Source organism: Podarcis liolepis (assembly GCF_965112155.1).
Source record: "Podarcis liolepis genome assembly, chromosome: 6".
Taxonomy (NCBI): Eukaryota; Metazoa; Chordata; class Lepidosauria; order Squamata; family Lacertidae; genus Podarcis; species Podarcis liolepis.
This window is the reverse complement of record NC_139559.1, coordinates 59963340-59983336: the sequence shown is the minus strand read 5'-3', so window position 1 is coordinate 59983336 and position 19997 is coordinate 59963340. Positions and strand designations below refer to the sequence as shown.

General features: G+C 40.6%; 1 protein-coding gene across 1 annotated transcript; it reads left to right on the top strand.

Annotated features, from left to right (window-relative positions):
* The first annotated feature begins 795 nt into the window (after nucleotides 1-795).
* On the top strand, nucleotides 796-18085 carry LOC310710026 (cytochrome P450 2J2-like). Its single transcript, XM_083510369.1, has 9 exons — nucleotides 796-1063; nucleotides 2668-2830; nucleotides 5462-5611; nucleotides 9657-9817; nucleotides 10460-10636; nucleotides 11190-11325; nucleotides 14084-14271; nucleotides 15084-15222; nucleotides 16567-18085. Exons 1-9 carry the CDS (start codon nucleotides 863-865, stop codon nucleotides 16740-16742), a joined length of 1491 nt encoding a protein of 496 aa, XP_083366495.1. The 5' UTR covers nucleotides 796-862; the 3' UTR covers nucleotides 16743-18085.
* Nucleotides 18086-19997: the final 1912 nt, after the last annotated feature.

Sequence of the window (19997 nt, the reverse complement as noted above, 5' to 3'; positions counted from 1 at the left end):
TGTAGACACAATTCCACCTGGCCACCTGATTATCATCAGTTTTAGTACTCTTGTATTTAAGATGGGTAACCAAGGCTAAGAGATCATGGCTTGGCTAAGACCAGTATCCACCCCCATGGTAAGGTAACTCTCACTACACCTCCCAAGAGCTGAGTTGCTCCTGCTTACTTAGAGGGAGGAAAAGCAACTCAACGCACCAATGGAGCCAGTCCAGAGCTCCTGCCAATGAATTTGCATTGCACAAAGTTTCCCCCTTCTACATGGTCTGCTGCTGTGTGAAGAGTGCTCTCCAGTGATGCCTGACTGCTGACCACACAACCTAGGGCTGTTGGGAGTTGGAGACCCAAAACATCTGGAGAGGTGCTGATTTCCAGTCAGTCTGCTCAGTGTATCACCAAAACAAAATCTAACTCATGCAATACTGAACAGAAGGCAAGCAGGGTGACTTCTCTGACCTCCTTAGGCAGAGGTCAGAGCTGCAGAAGTTACCCCGATCCAAACCTCTCAGGAACAGAAGGATCCTCCTTAGTGTAAGTTTTTATTTTCTTTATTGACAGTGCTTTGATTTGCACTGGGAGAAAATCCTTCTTGGAAATGTCATGAAGGAAAATATCCTTTGCTGTTTCACAAAAGTGAAAACAGGAAGGAAATACTCTAAATCAGAAAGCTGCTGTTCTCCACTCTCTTTTGCCCCCTTGGTACAGTGAGTCATGAAGTTATCACTTTCCTGCCTCTTTGTGGGCGAGATATATAGCAATACACATAGACTTTGCCCTTATTTATTTCAGGAACTTTAGCCAAGAGGACAGGCGTGACAGCTCTAGCTGCCTGAGATTTGGGTTGACATAGGAAGGGTCTGAAAATGCTGCTCCAGTTTCTCCTTGTCCTCTGGGAGGCCTTGTCCCCGCAGGTCATTCTGGTGTTTCTGGCTACATTTCTACTTCTTGCTGATTTCAAGAAAAAGATTCGCCCAAGGAATTTTCCCCCAGGGCCCATGTGTCTTCCTTTTTTGGGTAACTTCCTACATATGGATTTCAAGAATCCTCAGAATGCAGTACGAAAGGTAAGGATGAAGGAAAGAGCCATGGCATGAGTTGAAAACATTGCACCCCCAGATTTAGGGTGGTGGGGTTGGTTCCTTCGTTTAGGGTGCCAAGCCAAATGGGCCAAAATTGAGAAGATCCATTTGAAGGTGCCAGATTTTGGCCTCACTCAGGGTGCCATACAACCAAAGAGTAGCAAAGTTAACCCCTGTTTTGCACTGGAAAGGCATGTAAGACCCTTGCAGGATAAGTTGCTTCCTAGTTTAGCATCCTGATTCCGAGAATGGTCAGCTGGATGTCTGTGAGAAGCCCACACATGGGGCCGCAAGACAAATGCCTTTCTGTTTGTTTGTTCCCAGCATCTGGTATCCAGATGTGTATTACCTCTGAACTCAGAGGATCTGTTTTACCTAACAGTTATTTGTACCAAATCTGTGTCCACAACTTTCTTTTGCTTACTATGGTTTGCAAAGTATTTTGTGTGTTTTGCATGGACAGGCGGAGTCCCCCCATCCCCAGGTGACCCCCGGGTAGAGTAATGACTCAAGACACTGTGCTATGGGATGAAAATTGGCCACAACTTTATTAGAACTTCAGATGTAGGGAGACCTTGGCTTAGGCCTTGGGCGTTTATCCCTCCCAGTCCATGGCCAGGGAGCTGGGGAACATCAGGGTTATCTAGAATGTGTGGGGATTGGGCTGGCTCTGGAGAACGTCTGTCAAGCAGAGAGCCCGCTCCCCATTTCTCCGTCGTCACAAGGGAGAGTAATGACAACCAATAGGCGTATGGCCAATGCCTCCCCTCTTACAACCCCTTTAACGGGGAACTCTGGGATCGCCGCCACAGGGGAGGCAAGAGTCACCACTTAATGTCCCCCCTCCCCCATTAGGGAACGTAGACTAAAGGATTCCGCCAAAGGCCTGAAACCACCAAAGTTGTGACATTTTGTTACAGGGAAGGTAAAACCTGCCAATGCAGGAAAATTCCTTTCTGGCCCTTCAACAGTGACCTTAGCATAGCAGCGCCCGCATACCTGTAAAGAAGTTAGCCTGCAAAAGAAAACTTAACTGAGGGAGGGCAGGATGGGAGAAGCTCTGGAGTCAACTGAGGATTCCCAGGTAAGACCCTCCCTCTATTGTGTGGCCAGGGTGGTCCTACCGCTTACCTGGCCAGGTCCCGCCGGGACTGGATAACAGGCAAAGATAGACAGAGACCTCCAGGAGTCTGGCTGGGGGGAGAAGCCAGGATATACTCCAGGGAGCCGCTTAGGTCCAGGGGGTCTGCTCGCGACCACGCAAAAGGCGTGGAGAGCCATCATTGGTGTACATTGTCCTAACCTCCCTTCCCTTTTATCTTTGCAACAACCCTCTGTGGTAGATGAGGCTAAGTTGCCACAAATACATAAGCAGCAGCTCTTGTGAATAGAAGACACGTGAAGGATGGAGGGGGCCTGTCCATGTACAGTCCCCGGAAACCCTTTCAGCATTTCTGATATCCCTGATATATTTGATGGCAACCAAAGTTTCCATCTTCCATATAAGCATCAAAGAAGAACCAGGTATGCACATGTGTGCGTGCACACATACACACACACACAATTCTTCTTTCTCGCTTTCCTTCCAGTTTTCCAAAAAATACGGCAATGTGTTCAGCGTTCAGGTTGGAAGCATGCGTTTTGTGGTTGTGAGTGGATTGCAACTGGTGAAGGACGCTCTTGTTCATCAGGGTGAAAACTTTGTAGACCGGCCCACATCTCCTGTTAGTGCTGAAATATTTGGGTCTTTTGGTAAGTTTCTTTTAACATGGTCAATTACTGAGATAGTTAAAGTTTGCTTTTCCCTTTTCTTTTCTTTTCTTTTCTTTTCTTTTTCATTCTCTGCACTGATTTTGCAATCTTTTGGATTGTTTCTCAAGTTTAAATTTTCAGAACTGATTATTTCCCTAATTTGCATTTGCATTTCTTGCATCTTTAAACCAAAATAAGGCAGTTGTAGTAAAGCTGTGGCATAGACGTATACCTGCTAAACTCTTTAGCTTAACTGAGCTCACTGTTCAGTGTTGGGTGGCAATCAAAGAGTCTGGCTGTGTAGTGCATCAAACAGCTTGTCATTATTAAGGGTGGAGGAATCTCTGAGTTTTTTTCTTTCATTCAGTTCCTCATTTTTCCGTTCTTCAGTTTGCCACACTATTGCATCTAATAACATTTCATTTAATGCATTGTTTCTGCAACTGAGAATACCGTAAGATTGCATTTAAATTGCAAGCTGAAGTGACTTTCTGCCCCATCCCTAGTAGTGATGGAATAATATGTCAACGTTAAGTAGTGCATGAATCCCTCCTACTATTGGTCCTCCCCAATACCAAGAATAAGAGAGGTGACAACTAATATTTGGGTGATACCAGGCTACACCTTTATTGACAGCACATGTAAGAAGTTTGGCATAGGCATTGGGTAGATTCCACCCCTTCCAGCCCACCTGCTAAAAGAACTTGTGTTTGGTGGTTAACCAGAAATGAGAGAGCTCCTGCCCTACATCAAGGGGTAACTCCCCCACTGGATTGGATATAGGGAATGCTGTAGCCCCTCGCTTTCACCTGGATGTCTAGACTGAAGCATCTTCCCGGACCCAATTTCAGAAGGGCCAGACAGAGGCTATAACCTCCCTCCAAGCAAGACTATGTCTATCTAATGCCTAAACTGCCAAAGTTCTGACAACTGCTATGAAGATGGAAAAATCAGAGGGCTGGAGCCAACTGGGAAAATCTCAACCTGGCCCCAAATATGGCAACTGGCTATACCATAGCAAGGTCAAGCAGAACAACATGCAACAGCAGTATATAAAGGATGGGAGATCCAACAGAAAGTGGCTGCAGAGAAAGCCACAGTCCTATGTCATATACTAGGTGACCCATGCCTGCTCACATATTAGGTAAGTGGGCGGGACCAATTACTCGGGCAGCAAGCTCAGCCCAGGGGCTTCCTTTGCTGACTGGGAAACGGTCCCTGGGAGTTCCCAAATCAGAACTTGTCACATGGGGGAATGCCAGCCTGCAATGGCATCCAACAGGAAACATGAGTGGACTTCTTATTCAACCATAGCCAACCAGACAAGTTGCTTCACGCATACAGACCTGATCCATGAAGCATTCTGGAGCAAGATGCAATTCAGATGACTGTTGGGTTCATGCCAGGTTGCTTCTTTTCTGCTTAGGCCAGTAGTTGTGATTAAAGTAAATTTGTGCCAATTGCACCACAGTTTTCAATGCAAAGCTGCCAAGAAATGAATGGCCTTTATGAAACAACACTCCCCCTTAGCAGTAAGTAGAGGTCAAGAGTGGGGCCACTGGCATGGACTCAGGAATTTGGAGTCTGTTGTGACACCTAATGCCCATTAAAAGCTGATGAGCTGAGCCACCCCTGCAATTGCGTCCAACTATATAAAGAAAGGGGAAAGCAGTGGGAATGGAAGCAGGTCCCTTTGAGGTCCACAGGTGCCCAACACGTAGCAAAAAAGTTGTGCAAATGAAATGGAAAAGAGAAATCTATTCATAGTGAGCAAATGAAGGGTGTGAATAATTACAGAAGGGGCTAGAGTGGGACCCCCATTTAAAATTTAATACCTCTTAATTCCAGAAAGGGGACACGGGTGGCGCTGTGGGTTAAACCACAGAGCCTAGGACTTGCCGATTAGAAGGTCGGCGGTTCGAATCCCCGCAATGGGGTGAGCTCCCGTTGTTCGGTCCCTGCTCCTGCCTACCTAGCAGTTCGAAAGCACGTCAAAGTGCAAGTAGATAAATAGGTACCGCTCCGGCGGGAAGGTAAACGGCATTTTCATGCGCTGCTCTGGTTCACCAGAAGCGGCTTAGTCATGCTGGCCACATGACCCGGAAGCTGTACGCCGGCTCCCTCGGCCAATAAAGCGAGATGAGTACTGCAACCCCAGAGTCGGCCACGACTGGACCTAATGGTCAGGGGTCCCTTTACCTTTACCTTTAATTCCAGAAAAGGAATACCAGAGTTGCCTAATGGACCTCAGAAATGAAGGAGTAAAATATATTGACTATGATTTTACAACTGTTAAAACTGTTGCTTTTTAAATAAAAATCTATATGCTGCCTTTCTATCAAGAGCTCCCACAGTGTTTCACAGGACAAAATAAAATTAGTATTAAAAATTCTACCCAAACAGTGAAACACACAAAAAGCAAATCAATGAAACAGCAAACAGCAGAATTCAGAGCAAACAGATAAAAGCCACCAGCACAAATTAGCTGATTTCTAATGCCTTGCAGTCTTTCCAACATGTCCTGAGCAGGCAAGCAGAATAATGGAAAGCAGAGGGGAGTCCATCTTGGAATTAACAGGATTGCTAAATCTACTTACTTGCTGTACATACTTATTACTCCTTCCCATCTAGGACTGGTCTTCTCTAATGGTCTCAGCTGGAAACAACAAAGACGATTTGCCTTATCAACACTCAGAAACTTTGGTTTGGGCAAAAGGTCTTTAGAAGAACGAATACAGGAGGAAAGCCGTTACTTAAATGAAGCAATAGAAGCTGAGAAAGGTGAGAACCAGAGTCAACAATCCTGTGGCCCATCTATGATACTTACCTTAAGTTGCTACTTTATATGAACTACATCAGCTAGGGTGCAAAGCTGTGTGACATTATTTCTTCACACAAATGTAGCTCTGCTTGGACTGGAATGACCCTGTGATGGCGAAGAGGGTGTTGATAGGAAGCTCCACAGAGGCTCGTTGTGGTGCACAAAAGTTCTAGTGTGAAGCTCTGTGCGGGAACCTGCCATGGGAGCTAAAAGCCCCTGAACTAGAACAGAATAAGAACAAAGGTTGGGTTTTGAGGATATCTGCAGATATATACATATACATATACATATATATAATTTTTATTAATTTTCCAATAAAAACAAATTTATAACACAATTAAACATTAGGAACTCATCACACGTCTTTTTTCTTTTAGACTTCCATCAACATGTCTGATAATTTTCCATATTTATTACATATCTTCACATTTCTTAAATTATATTGCACTATATATATATCTTATCTTACAATGTTATTTAAACAATATTTCTACCAAACCTTCTTACAGAGCTTCTTGGAAACTTACAAACGTTATATCATTATCACAAATATTTTTAATATATTCTGTATATTTATTCCAGTCCTCAGTGAATCTTTGGTCCCGTCGGCTGCGAATCCTTCCTGTTAATCTGTCCAGTTCTGCATAATCCATTAATTTCGTTCTCCATTCTTCAATCGTGGGCATTTCTTCTTGTTTCCATTTCTGGGCCAAAAGAGTTCTAGCTGCTGTTACTGCATACAAAAATACTTTCTGATCCTTCCTTTTTATCTCACCACCTAGAATTCCTAATAGGAATGCTTCTGGTTTTTTAACAAATGTATATTTCAATATTTTCTTTATCTCATTATATATCATTTCCCAGAAGCACTTCATTTTTTTACATTCCCACCACATATGATAAAATGTCCCTTCTTTCTCCTTTCATTTCCAACATTTATTACTCACCTTATACATCTTACTTAATTTGACTGGTGTTATATACCATCAATATATCATTTTCATAACATTTTCTTTAATTGTGGTGCATGCTGTAAATCTCATCCCTTCCTTCCATAATTTTATCCAGTCATCAAATTGAATGTTATGTCCAAAATCTTTGGCCCATTGAATCATAACTGATTTAACCTCTTCATCCTTCAAATGCCATTCTAATAGTAATTTATACATGATAGATAAATTTTTAACTTCATTATTCAATACTTCTCGTTGAAACCTAGATTCTTTTTCAAAATAGCCTCTTTCTGCAACCTCTTTTCTAAACATTTCATTAATCTGAAAGTAATGCAGCCAATCTTTTACATGTTCTTTCACTTCTTCATATGGTTTCATTTTCCACTTACTTCCCTCTTTCTCAATTAAACTCCCATATGTTATCCACCTCCTAGTCATATTGATCTTTTTAACACTCATCACCTCTAATGGTGATAGCCAATGTGGGATTTTTGGTTCCAGTAGGTTTTTATACCTACCCCATACCTCAATCAGAGATCCTCTAATAATATGATTTTCAAAACCTTTATGCACTCGTTTCTTTTCGTACCATAAATACGCGTGCCAACCGAATCTATTATCATATCCTTCCAAATCTAACAAATCTGTATTTTCTAATTTCATCCATTCTTTCAACCAACATATACATGGTGCTTCATAGTATAACCTCAAATCTGGCAGGGCCAAGCCCCCCCTCTCTTTTAAATCTGTTAACAACTTAAATTTTATTCTTGGCTTTTTGCCCTGCCATATATATCTTGAAATCACTTTTTGCCAATCTTTAAATATTGCAACTCCTTTAATTATTGGAATTGCTTGGAACAGAAACAACATTTTCGGTAACATACTCATCTTTATCGTTGCAATTCTTCCCCAAAATGATAATTTCATTCTACCCCACACCTCTAAATCTCATTTAACTTTATTCCATACTGGTACATAGTTATTTTGAAACAAATCAATATTCCTGGAGGTCAATACAATCCCTAAATATTTCACTTTCTTTACCACCTCAATCTCTGTCTGTTGCTGTATTCTTTCACTATTTTCTTGGTCTATGTTTCTCACCATTATTTTGGTTTTTTTCTTATTCAATTTAAACCCTGCCACCTGTCCAAATTCTTCCATTTCTTTTAGTACTTCTTTAATACTCTTTATAGGATCTTCTATCGTTATAACCAAGTCGTCAGCATACGCCTTTACTTTATATTGATTACCGCCAACTGATACCCCTTTTATCTGTTCATTGTTTCTTATTGAGCTTAATAAGACTTCCAGGACCGATATGAATAGCAACGGTGATAGAGGACACCCTTGTCTTGTACCCTTAGTTATTGTAATATTTTCCGTTATTACATTATTGACAATTAGTTTTGCTCTTTGTTCGGAATATATTGCTTTTATACCATTTAGAAAAGATTGGCCCATATCCATCACTTCTAAGTTTTTTAACATAAATTCCCAAGAAATATTATCAAAGGCTTTCTCCGCATCCACAAAAATTAACATTGCTTGTTTATCCTTCCTGTTAGTCAGATATTCCATTATATCAATTATATTTCGTATGCTGTCTTTCATCTGTCTACCAGGAAGGAAACCTGCTTGATCCTTCTGTATCATTTCCTTTAAAATTCTTTTCATCCTATTTGCCAAAATGTTTGCGAACATTTTGTAATCATTATTTAATAATGAGATCGGCCTGTAATTCTTCACTTGGGTCAGATCTGAGTCCTGTTTGGGAATAAAAGTTATATAGGCTTCTTTCCAAGTTTCTGGTATTTCCTCCTTTTTTAAAATGTTATTCATCACTTCTTTTAATGGTACAGACAGGGTGTGTTTCATCTCTTTATAGTATCTTGCACTAAATGCATCCGGTCCCAGTGTCTTCCCACTTTTCAATTCTCTTATTGCATTTTTTATTTCATCCATTTCGATCGGCTCATTCAGTTTATTTTTATTGCAATTTGATATTTTCTGCACCTCTTTCTTCTTTAAATAGTCCTCTATTTCTTTTGTATTACGTCTCCCCTTTCTTTTATACAATTCTCTATAAAAATCTACAAATCCTTTCCTAATTCCTTTCGGATTTTCAATATCTTGATCTTCCACTTTTATTTTGTTTATTGTATTTTGCTCTTTCCTTTTTTTAATTTGTCAAGCCAGCCATTTTCCAGACTTATTTGCATTATTATTAATTAATAATTAATTATTATTATTAATAATAATTATCATCGCAAATTGAGTTTGAAGCACTTTTATATTTTGTTTCACTTTTTCATCCTTGGGCCTAGTAGTTATTTTTTTCTCGTTTTCCATAATTTGTTTTAGGATTTCCTTTTTCCCATTTTCTCTCATTTTGTTTTTAATTGCATTTTGCTGGATAAAGAAACCCCTCATCACCACTTTACTAGTGTCCCACACCATGCACATTCTTGTGCCTTTATTCACATTATTTACAAAGTAGTCCGTTAGGCATTCTGTGCCCTTTCCACTATCTTCTGATCATCCAGCAGGTTTTCATTTATTCTCCATCTGAAAGATTTTTCTTCATATCCTTTTAGAATACATTTAATTGCATTATGATCTGAGAAGACTTTTGACTGTATTTCAATCTTTAAGGTTCTCGATGTTAGTTCATTGGATATCCATATCTGATCAATTCTTGACATTGAATGATTTGCATCTGAAGTAAATGTGAATTGTTTTTCTAATGGGTGTCTTAGTCTCCAAATGTCCGTCAAGTTACAGGTCTCTGCCATTTCAAAGAATGATTTTGGAAGTTTCCCTTCTTTTGTTTTCCCAGATGCCCATAGTCTATCCATTTCCAGGATATCTGCAGATTTTTGATAATTTCTACAACCAATGTCACAAATAGAGTAGGGCTTGAAGTGCAATAGTTTTAGTATATTGGTGTGTCTCTATATTGTCTCTGATGGGGATGGTCCGCTCCTGTTTTTGTTATATGGAAGCTAGAAGCACCCCAATTCCTTCACCATTTTCTCTCTCTCTCCAGGACAGCCATTTGACCCTCAATTTCAGATTCATAATGCTGTTTCAAATATCATCTGTTCCATCACTTTTGGGGACCGCTTTGATTACCATAACAGCCGTTTCCATAAGTTATTGCACTTGCTTGATGAGGCGTGCCATTTTCAGGAAAATCTTTGGAGTATGGTAGGTCTTCTTTGGGTTGTTGTTTTTTTTGATAACCACAACAGAATTGATTTGGCTCCTTCATTGTTGCTGACTGTTTATTCACTTGCTTTGAGTTTTCAGGTTTCTTCAGCAAAGATTGTATTTTTAAAGGGTGAGAATAACATGTTTGGCTGAATAAAATCTTGGTATGGGAACAGAGGGATGTCATCACAAATGATATAGATGAATTAATTCTACACACACAGCAGTTATGACCTGTAAATTGACACTCATGTCAATGGGTATCATTAAATAGAAATTCTACATATTTGTGACATGTGCAGGCATTGATACATGCCTTTTTCAAATGATGGTAATCATCTTCATGGGAAGTCAATCAGTGAATTACAAGTTGTGCTTGCAGAACTGAGCACCATGGTGCCATTTGATTTGCAGTCCAAACATTTCTAACCAAGAAGTTAAGACATTGCCATAGGGTCCCATCATAAGCAATGGTGAGTGCAATATTTGCTCTGGTTCCAGGAGAGTCTGCCATCTTTGAACTTGTGCACACCAGCCTTTATTACTGTTAGCCTCTTTCCCATGACAGCAGCATGATGTGAATGCTTTTTTGAGAGGGCTTTCCCTGCACATATGTGATATTAGTGTTTATTTTTTCAGTTGTATGATACCATTCCCACTGTCATGAAATACCTGCCGGGGCCCCATCAGACATTTTTTAAAAAATGGGGGCAGTTGAAATCCTTTGTGAGAGAAATCATTGAAAAACACAAAGAAGACTGGAACCCATCTGAACCCAGAGACTTCATAGATGCCTACCTAAATGAAATGGCCAAGGTGAGAGATGAAAAGGACAAAAAGTATATATGTTTAATAATAAAATAATAGTAGAAGGCAGAGAAGCAATGTTAAAAACCAGAACTAGTCACATGGCTTGTCTGAATGGTCCTTAGTGGCTGACAATATTCTTTCTCTTGAGTTTATGACCTCAGAAAAAATACATTTCTGCATGTATGAATATGAAGTCATGTATTTTGTGGGGAGACACCTCCCCACTTGTTCACAGCTGGGATTTCACCACTTGTCTGTTGTTTGTGAGAGCAAACAGTTGACATGTCTAAAAGAATCACTGTAGTGGAGGCATCTCATGACCAAAGGATTCAGTTGCCTGAATAAACCCAGACCAGGAATTATTGGAAGTCTTTCCTTGACCAGAACAAACCGAAACTTTATGCCAGCATCAGTGATTCACAGGAATGATGACATGACCTTCCTAGATGCAGGATTAGAGTCACTGAATCCCTTGGTGATCTCTTGACATGTTGGTCTGGCAGTAGGATGGTGTTTTTAATGACAGCTGAACTCCCTGGTGCATTTTCTTTGCTTTAAGGAGGATGCCCCTTCCAGTTTCCATGAAGAAAGCCTCCTACAATCAACACTGGATCTGTTTTTTGCTGGAACAGAAACAACTTCTACAACCCTGCGCTGGGCTTTGCTGTACATGGCCATTTACCCAGACATTCAAGGTAGAATTGTAGTTGACTCATTTGCCTTTCAGATTTTTGATAATTTCTACAACCAACTTTGGGTTGTATATAACAAAGGCCTACTGAAAGCAAACCTATTGAAATTAATGGACCTAACTTAGTCATGTCTATACTCAAATAATTTTTAAAAGAGATAAATAAATAGACTACTGGTTTCCGTTGCGGACAGAGAGGGCGCGCGGAAAGCCATCTGTATTCCACTTTTTAACTCCAAAGTTACTGAGCTATGGTCAGAAAGGGTTCTAGGTTGAATTTCACATTCTACTGCTCTTGTTGTTAATTCTCTTGAGACCCATAATTGGTCCAACCTAGCCCAGCTTTGGTGTGGTTCAGAAAAATGTGTGAATTATTTCGTTGTTGGATTTTTATGTCTCCAGATATCTATCAAGTCTAGATTTTCCTCAAAATTATTAAATGTTCTTGGTAGCTTCCCTTGCTTCAATTTTCTTCTTTTCACACTTCTGTCTAGTGCACTGTATTGGCACAGCATTCACGTCTCCAAGTAAGATCAACTTATGATTCTCCAGATCTAATAACATTTGTTCCAATTTCTTAAAGAACTCTGCTTTATTTATATTTGGAGCATAAACAGTTACTACATTAAACTTTTCTCCCTGGTGATTAATTTGTATTCCCAGAATTCTTCCTTCGTCATCTTTACATGTTAATATTGGTTCCCATTTCTCCTTCACATATATCACTACCCCTCTTTTTTGTTAATATCTGAATTGACAAATTCTCTCCCTAACCTTTTATTTGTCAAAATATGTGTTTTTTTGCGGGGGGAAAACCTTTTATTACATAATCCAAAACCGAGGTGGAGGGAAGTCAATTAGTTGTATGATGTTCTTGTTTTTTCTTTCTTTTTGTTGTTTGTTTTCCTTTTTGTAATGATTTTGTTTTGTGGTTGTTTGTGTTTGACTGTTTTAATGGAAATTAATAAAGAGAATTTAAAAAAAGAGAGAGATAAATAAATAAATTAAAAGCAGAAATTGTTGTGGGAAAATATCCAAAAAGACAGGGGGAAAACAAGAGAAGCTTTCTATTATCAATGGACTACTAACCCAGTTCACTATCTGGGAACAAGGCTAACAGAACAAGGCTACTTAATGCCAAGTGGCATAAATTATTTTCAACCTTTTCAGGGAGAATAGCAGCCATTAAAATAATAACACCAATCATTGTTTTCATTTCAAAAGTTATAATTATTAGTTTGAGTATCAAGGGTTTAGGAGTGTATTCGGTTATGAAAATGCCATTCCTCTGATACTGTGGCTTTATTCAAAGTCATGTTAGTAATGGTGATAATAAATAGAAATAAATGAATTGATGATCCTAACTTCGTCATTAGTTTCAATTAACTTTAATGGGCCTATTGAGTGGGTCTAGCTGTGAATGCCACCCCTTATTTTTGCTATTGTGTAATAGTTAAGATGTTTTGTCTTTTGCTTGGTTACTATGAATCTTTGCCTCTAAAATTAGACGCAATAATGAAAAATAAAAATAATTAGAGCAGGTAATACAACCGCGCAATAAAGGCAACTCCATTTCTGCGGCAGATGGAACATTCCCTCTTCAGGCAGACTAACCAAAAAACCTCACCTTCCCCCAAGGAAAGACCTGGGTGAAGAAACAAGTCTTAAGGCAATGCTGAAACTCCACTTGTGAAAGCTCTGTGAGCATCTCCAAATGAAGGGAGTTCCAGTAATGGGATACTGCTACACATCATCACCACACAATGAGCAGCCAATGGTGGGACATTAAGATTGGTCTCCCCTTCAGATCTTAGTTTAAGTCTCTTCTTCTGCTTCTTTTATTTATTTTTTAAACAACACTTAAAACAAACAAGATAGAATAAAAATTAAAAGTGAATACATGAAAAAAATAATGGTATACTACATTGCAGTGAGAATTAACAATTACAACTCCATATATAATTGTCTAATACAGAGATATAAAAACCTCCAATGAAGGAGAGCCCACAACCTCCCAAGGGAGTCCATTCCACTGTAATTGGGAGACAGACACGAAAGGTTTCCTGTTTTGCTGTGGGCCATACTGTAAGATCTGGGCTCCCTGCATGGAGACTGAAGGTGTAAATAGGTGAATAAACCATATTTCTCAAAGCACAACATTCTCCACCATGTCTTCTATTCTCCCGAGGGACGCAGACCCTGTGTGTGTGCCTGTGGCCCCATGCACTCTTGCCACTGGTTGGAGGAGAGAAGGACAGGCACCGGGCTTCTGTAACATTATTATACAATTTGCTCACATTTACAATAATAGTAAATGCTATGTTTTCTGCTACTTTAGAGGCACTAGACAAGGATGTCCACTTACACCTTTGCTTTTCAATATTTGTGTGGAACCCTTGGCTTGTGCTATTGGACAACATAGGTACTCATAGGTACTGTTGATCTATGGAGCAGTACATAATTCAGTTGAATATAAATCGGTTTCATCTGCAGATGATATTCTTTTGTTTATTTCTAAATTTCATGTTACTATTCCTGTGCTGATGCAAATGATAGGTGCCTTTATTCAAATATTAGGATACTCTTGTTGATTGGTCCAAATCAAAAGTGATGCCAATAAGTGAAAATTTGTTTATTCATCCATTTAATTATTGAGTCTGTATTTGTTCAAATCCATTAAACTGTAAAGATAGGCCTCCCCTGCAGAACTAAGATCAAGTCTGTTCTTTTTGTGTTGAAAGCAAATTTTCTTTTCTCTGCAGCCAAAGTCCAGGCAGAAATAGATTCTGTGATTGGCCAGTCTCGCCAGCCAGCGATGGATGACAGGGACAGCATGCCATATACCAATGCGGTTGTTCATGAAATTCAAAGAATAAGCAACATTTTGCCTTCAAATGTGCCCCGGGTGACAACCAAGGACACTATATTGGCTGGGTTTCATATTCCCAAAGTAAATATGAAGAAGATTCACCATTCTTCACTTCCTTCCATCTTTCTTTAAGATGCAAAAACTTGAAGCCAAAGTTGTTTATTATTATTATTATTATTATTATTATTATTATTATTATTATTATTATTAATACCCCACCATCTGGCTGGATTTCCCCAGCCAACCTGGGCAGCTTATAGCATATATAAAACATAGTAAAATATCAAACATTAAAAACTTCCTGATAGAGGGCTGCCTTCAGATGTCTTCTAAGGATGTCACAGGGAGGGCACCACTACCAAGGATTAGCCATCATGAGGTCCTCCAGATGTTATTGAACTCCAACTCCTACTAGTTCCAGTCAGCATGGCCAATGGGCAGGACGGATAGGAGTCTTGGTTGTTCTTGGGGCACATCCAGATCTGGAGTGGAGGGAGGGATTTGGGCTAAATAGACTTTTAGGTCTTTTGACCCCTCCCATTGCAAAAATGGATTCCAACCACAGTCTGAACCATTTGAATGGATAGCTAGTATTCTTCTTTGCTTTCTTTTTTAAATGACCATTACTAACCACCCAAAACTACTACCCAAAACGGGCATCTGGTGTTTCTTATTCTAAATCTAAATGCCCTGGCAAAGTCTGGTATTATACAATCTATAAAGGAGCCTGTGTTTTCTTGAGTTGTGCATAGGAAATCTCTCATTCAAAACATATCCTTTCTGAATTGGCAGGCAGAATTGGAGGCTTGGTATTGCTGTAGTTGCACAGATCAAAACAGAAAGATTTCTATGCTAGTTTTAATCTGGTGTCTTCTCTGCTTCTTCTTTGGCAGGGAACCATGCTGCTTACCAACCTGACCTCACTGCTCTTTGACAAGGATGAGTGGGAAACTCCAGATATGTTTAATCCTGGCCATTTCCTGGAGAATGGTCAGTTCAGGAAAAGGGAAGCATTCCTGCCATTCTCTACAGGTAATAAAAGTTCATGGGCTGCTCATCAGAATTGCAGCAGTGACTATATGGTGGTGGCTAGGTTTCTGGCAGTGGCGTAGCTAGCTGCCCAGACGCCCAGGGTGGCACAAATATCCTGCACCCAGGGATGGGGCAAACCGGGGCAGAGCACTCTGGGCAGAACCTCCATGGAGTCCGCAAGCCCCATGTTGCTATTTCGGGCAGCACTGAGCTAGCAGATGCCTGAGCCACGCGTCACTCCCCAGGAGAGATATGTGGCTCGGGCACACAGCAGGCCATGCCCAGTGGTCACCCCCCTCAGTGATGACACCTGGGGTGGACCGCACCCACCACAACCCCTTTCCTATGCCACCGGTTGCTGGGAGTGTGGTGTATTACAGGGTTCAGCACCCTATTGGGGCCAGTGGTCACGTTTGGGATTGTGAGGAAGTACTGTGGATGCAAGTCACAAAAGGACTACTATAGGAGGTGTGAAGTTACACAAAATGGTGTTAATACACTCCCCAGTGTGGATTTTTGAGGGAATAGTTTCAGAGCTTTCTCAGGTGCCTTAAGTGGGAGAGGTGCTCCACCAGCCGTTGGGTAGACAGCAGCTGATGTATTTTTTCATAGTTTCCCCACGGAAGAGAAACCCACTTCCATCTTGAACTTGGGGAACTGAGCTCTGTTTGCCACGCCCTTAGCAAAGTTATATGCAGATTAGGGAGATTCCTAATAAAATATTATTGAAATTTATCTCATATGCAGTTTTGGAGGAAAATATCAATTGATGTAACTCAAATATACAAGCTGGGGGGCAACACCTGGTGTACTTTTACAATGGTGGAATCTAGACAAATATTAAAAAGCTTTGTGAAAATGCTTTTTAAAGAAATGTTTTGAGAAAGAATATTGAATTTGCCATAGCTTACCATCGCCATCTAATGTCACATTTGTATAATGCACCTTACAACACACTTAAAAAGTTTTAATTTCACCTGTATAGCTGATTCCACAATGTTTCCTCAAGGAACAGAAAACCCAGTTCCATCTGGAACTTGAACAACTAAACTCTGTTTGCCACACCCTTAGCTAAGATATATACAGATTAGGTTGATTCCTAATAAAATAGAATTGAATTTTGTTTCAAAACTGCTTATGAGATAAATTTATGTATCTCAAATGCATCATTTCCAAATTCTGTAAAACCATGATCATATTTGTTCAGTGTTCCCATTTGCTTGACTGGGAAGTAGGAACGACTTCTATATTTATTTTGCAACAACATAATTACTTTTTAAATTATTTGATCTGCCCATGTTATTTAAATTGTGCCACTCAGTCTTTTTCCTCCTTGTCTTCTAGGAAAGCGAGCCTGTTTGGGAGAGCAGTTGGCAAGGACTGAGCTCTTTCTTTTCTTCACTGCCCTAATTCAGAAGTTCACTTTCCAGGCTCCAAAGAATGAGACATTAAGCCGTGAATTTAGGATGGGTTTGACCGTGTCTCCCCTGCCATACCGGATTTGTGCATTTTCTCGCTAAGGGGACCCAATTTATAGCATTGCTGTTTCTTTAAAAAGTAGGATTTGTTTATGGGGTAGAAGCAGATCTATGGTTTAATCCTAATTGTGTTTAGCCAGAGTTCAGTAGGGCTTAACCCAGGTGAGCAGGGTTGGGACTGCAGCCTGTTCCTTTAAGCAGAGATTTCCACACTTTTTAGACATGCATCATTTTGTGGCACAGTTATTTGGTTTTAATAGCAAACCAGAGGTTAAACTAACCCCTTATAAGAGATACGAACATATATCATGCAACACCCCTGAACACTGCAGTTGACTCACTAATGTGTCATGACACATGCTTTGGAAAGCTCTGTTTTAAAGCGTATTCAAAGCACATTTGCCCCCTTAAAGAATCTGGGCAACTAAGGTGCTTGGAATTGAAGCTATCTGAGGGGTAAATTCAGTTTCCCGGAATTCTTGACAGAATTTGTGTATGCAGATCATAATGATACATTGATGAGGATCCAAATTCCATTCTCCCACTTCTAGTTCTGGTGTGTATGTCTATCCACCATCCCATTATTTTCAAAAAATAATAATAATGTCCCGGCTGCGGTGACGAAAAGGCATTGCTTCGTTTGTAAGAATCTGTGTGCTTACGACTCAGGATAAAACCCAAATGTAATTCCTGCGTATGTTTATAAAATTAAAAGAAATGTTGCTTGGAAAATTTTGTTACATAACCAGTTCATAGAACCATAGACTCATCGAATTTTGCAAGGGACCCCAAGTGTAATCTATTTCAACCCCCTGCAATGAAGGTATCTTTTGCCCAATGTTGGGCTTGAACCCATGAACCTGAGGTTCTTGCTGTTGTGTATTGGTGGCCCCAACCCCAAGGCAAACCCTAATGTGCTTATAAATGTGCTAATAATTACAGCAAAATGAATGGACTAAATTCTTGAATGTTGCCTAGGTTTTATTATTTTCCAAATCATTATTGTTGTGCTTTAATATACATAGTGGATAACAAGGTGCAAACTAAGTCTGCAAAGTGTTTTCCATGAAAATAGTTAAAAGTGGCAATTTGGCTGTCTGGGAGCGCATAGTGCTGACGTTCACAGGGGCAGAGGCAGAGGAAAATGTCACTCAGAAGATAAATGCTCCCTTTCCATCAGTACTATTGTGTCCAGCTGAAAACATTCAAGCAGAAATTTCCTGGGGATATTGTGCCTGCAGTTCTTTGGGAGTCTTGGGCTTGATGTATGCTTGGCCTGAACCAATCTCTCCTGTGATGTTCTTTGGGAGAAGGAACATGGAGTCTTAAGGCCTTTGAACAAATATTATTGAATAATAAAGGCTTACTCTCAGTTCTTTCTAAAATTATATTGGATGCCACTGTAGGTGGACCTGCTGATTAGAAGTTGTGCTGGGAACAAAATATCCAGCTTTCGCTCAGTGATAGAGATTGGGAGGTTTTGTGGTGGAAATTGCCATATAAATCAATCTTCTGTGAGGGAATTATCTTTGAAAGTTGGTATTTGACACCCAGGTATTTGGCCCACACTGCATCAGTTTCCTCCCCCCTCTGTTGGATGGTGGGTGTCACCAGGTGGGCATGTATTGATACAAGTGGGTTTGGGAGAGAAGGAGCTTATAGAAATCTCTCAAATAATGCAACAGGATGTGCTCCTTACCCCAAGTTTGGCAGTACTGAAACTAACAATTCAAACTGGGTTTTAAAGAACAATGAACTTATTGTCCACCTGGTCACAAGAAGATGAATAATAATGAAAGTTATTTTGTTGTTTTGTTCTGGGGAAGGAATTTTTCTGACCATCACTATTATTTCTTCTGTGAAATAGGTATTTCCTGGTCTCCACAATAGTTTCAGAAGTACCCCTGGGCCCCAAAAGGTGGGAGCCTCTGGTTTCCACAGCAACATTTTAGTGACTGGGTGCTTTCATACTTGACCTCCCCCAGCAGAAGTCCATGCTGTTGTAGTTTGCAGCCATTGATCCTCCACGTGCGCAGAGGCAGGAATAAGGACTTGCCATTCAGCTCCACTGTAGACACAATTCCACCTGGCCACCTGATTATCATCAGTTTTAGTATTTAAGTATTTGTATTTAAGATGGGGAACCAAGGCTAAGAGATAATGGCTTGGCTAAGAGTAGAACTAGATGGTATGGTAGCACTCACTGGACCTCCCAAGAGCTCAGTTGCTGCTGCTTACTGGGAGGGAAAAAATCAACACAGCAGTGATGTTAATGTGCTGTAAACACACTGATGGAGCCTATCCAGAGCTCCTGGTAATGTGTTTGCCTTGCACCAACTTCTCTTCTTCACATGGTCTGCTACTGGAGAAGACTATCTAGTACTAGAGGGCTCTGGCCCTCTGAATGATCCTTCTCCCATCATCCCTGTCTATTGGCTATACTGGCTGGGGCTGCTGGGAGTTGGAGACCCAAAACAGCTGGAGAGGTACCGGTTTCCAGTTCCAGATCAAGTCATTCTGTTGCCGGAACAAAATGTTACCTATGTAATATTGAACAGAAGGCAAGCAGCTTGACTCCTCCGGCCTCCTTAGCCATTGGTTATAGCTGTTGAAATCACCACTGGTCCAAATGTGTCAGGAACAGAAGTCATCCTCCTTAGTAAAAGTTTTAAATTTCTTTATTGACAGTGCTTTGATTTGCACTGCCAGAAACGCCTTCTTAGAAATGTCCGGAAGGAAAGTAACCTTTACAGTTCCTAAAAAGGGAAAACAGGAAGGAAATATCATAACTCTTCCCCCTTGGTAGAGTTACTCATTAAGTCATCACCTTGCCTATTTGTGGGCACGATACATAACAATACCTGTGGACTTTGCCCTCATTTCCTGTGGGAGCATTAGCCACGCGGGCGGGTGTGGTAACGTGGCTCTCGCTAGACCTCCCAAGAGCTGAGTTGCTCCTGCTTTCTGGGAGGGGGGAAAGCAACATGACGGTGATGTTGGTGTGCTGTAAACACACTGATGGGGCCAATCCAGAGCTCCTGGCAATGGATTTGCACTGCACAAAATTTCCCCCTTCTACATGGTCTGCTACTGGCTAAAACTGTCTTAGTAATAGAGGGCTCTCGATTGATCCCTGACTGTTGACCATACAACCTAGAGCTGTTGGGAGTTGGAGACCAAAAACATCTGGAGAGGTGCTGGTCAGTCTGTTGCCAAAGCAAAATCTAACGTATGCAATACTGAACAGAGGGCAAGCAGGTTGACTTCTCTGGCTCCTTAGGCAGCGGGCAGAGCTGC

Excerpts from the sequence above, each read along its gene's own strand:
- LOC310710026 (XM_083510369.1), top strand. The coding sequence starts at position 863 with ATGCTGCTCCAGTTTCTCCTTGTCCTCTGGGAGGCCTTGTCCCCGCAG. Across the intron at positions 1,064-2,667 it reads CTCAGAATGCAGTACGAAAG|TTTTCCAAAAAATACGGCAA; the intron begins GTAAGGATGAAG and ends CTTTCCTTCCAG. Across the intron at positions 9,818-10,459 it reads AGGAAAATCTTTGGAGTATG|TTGTATGATACCATTCCCAC; the intron begins GTAGGTCTTCTT and ends TTATTTTTTCAG.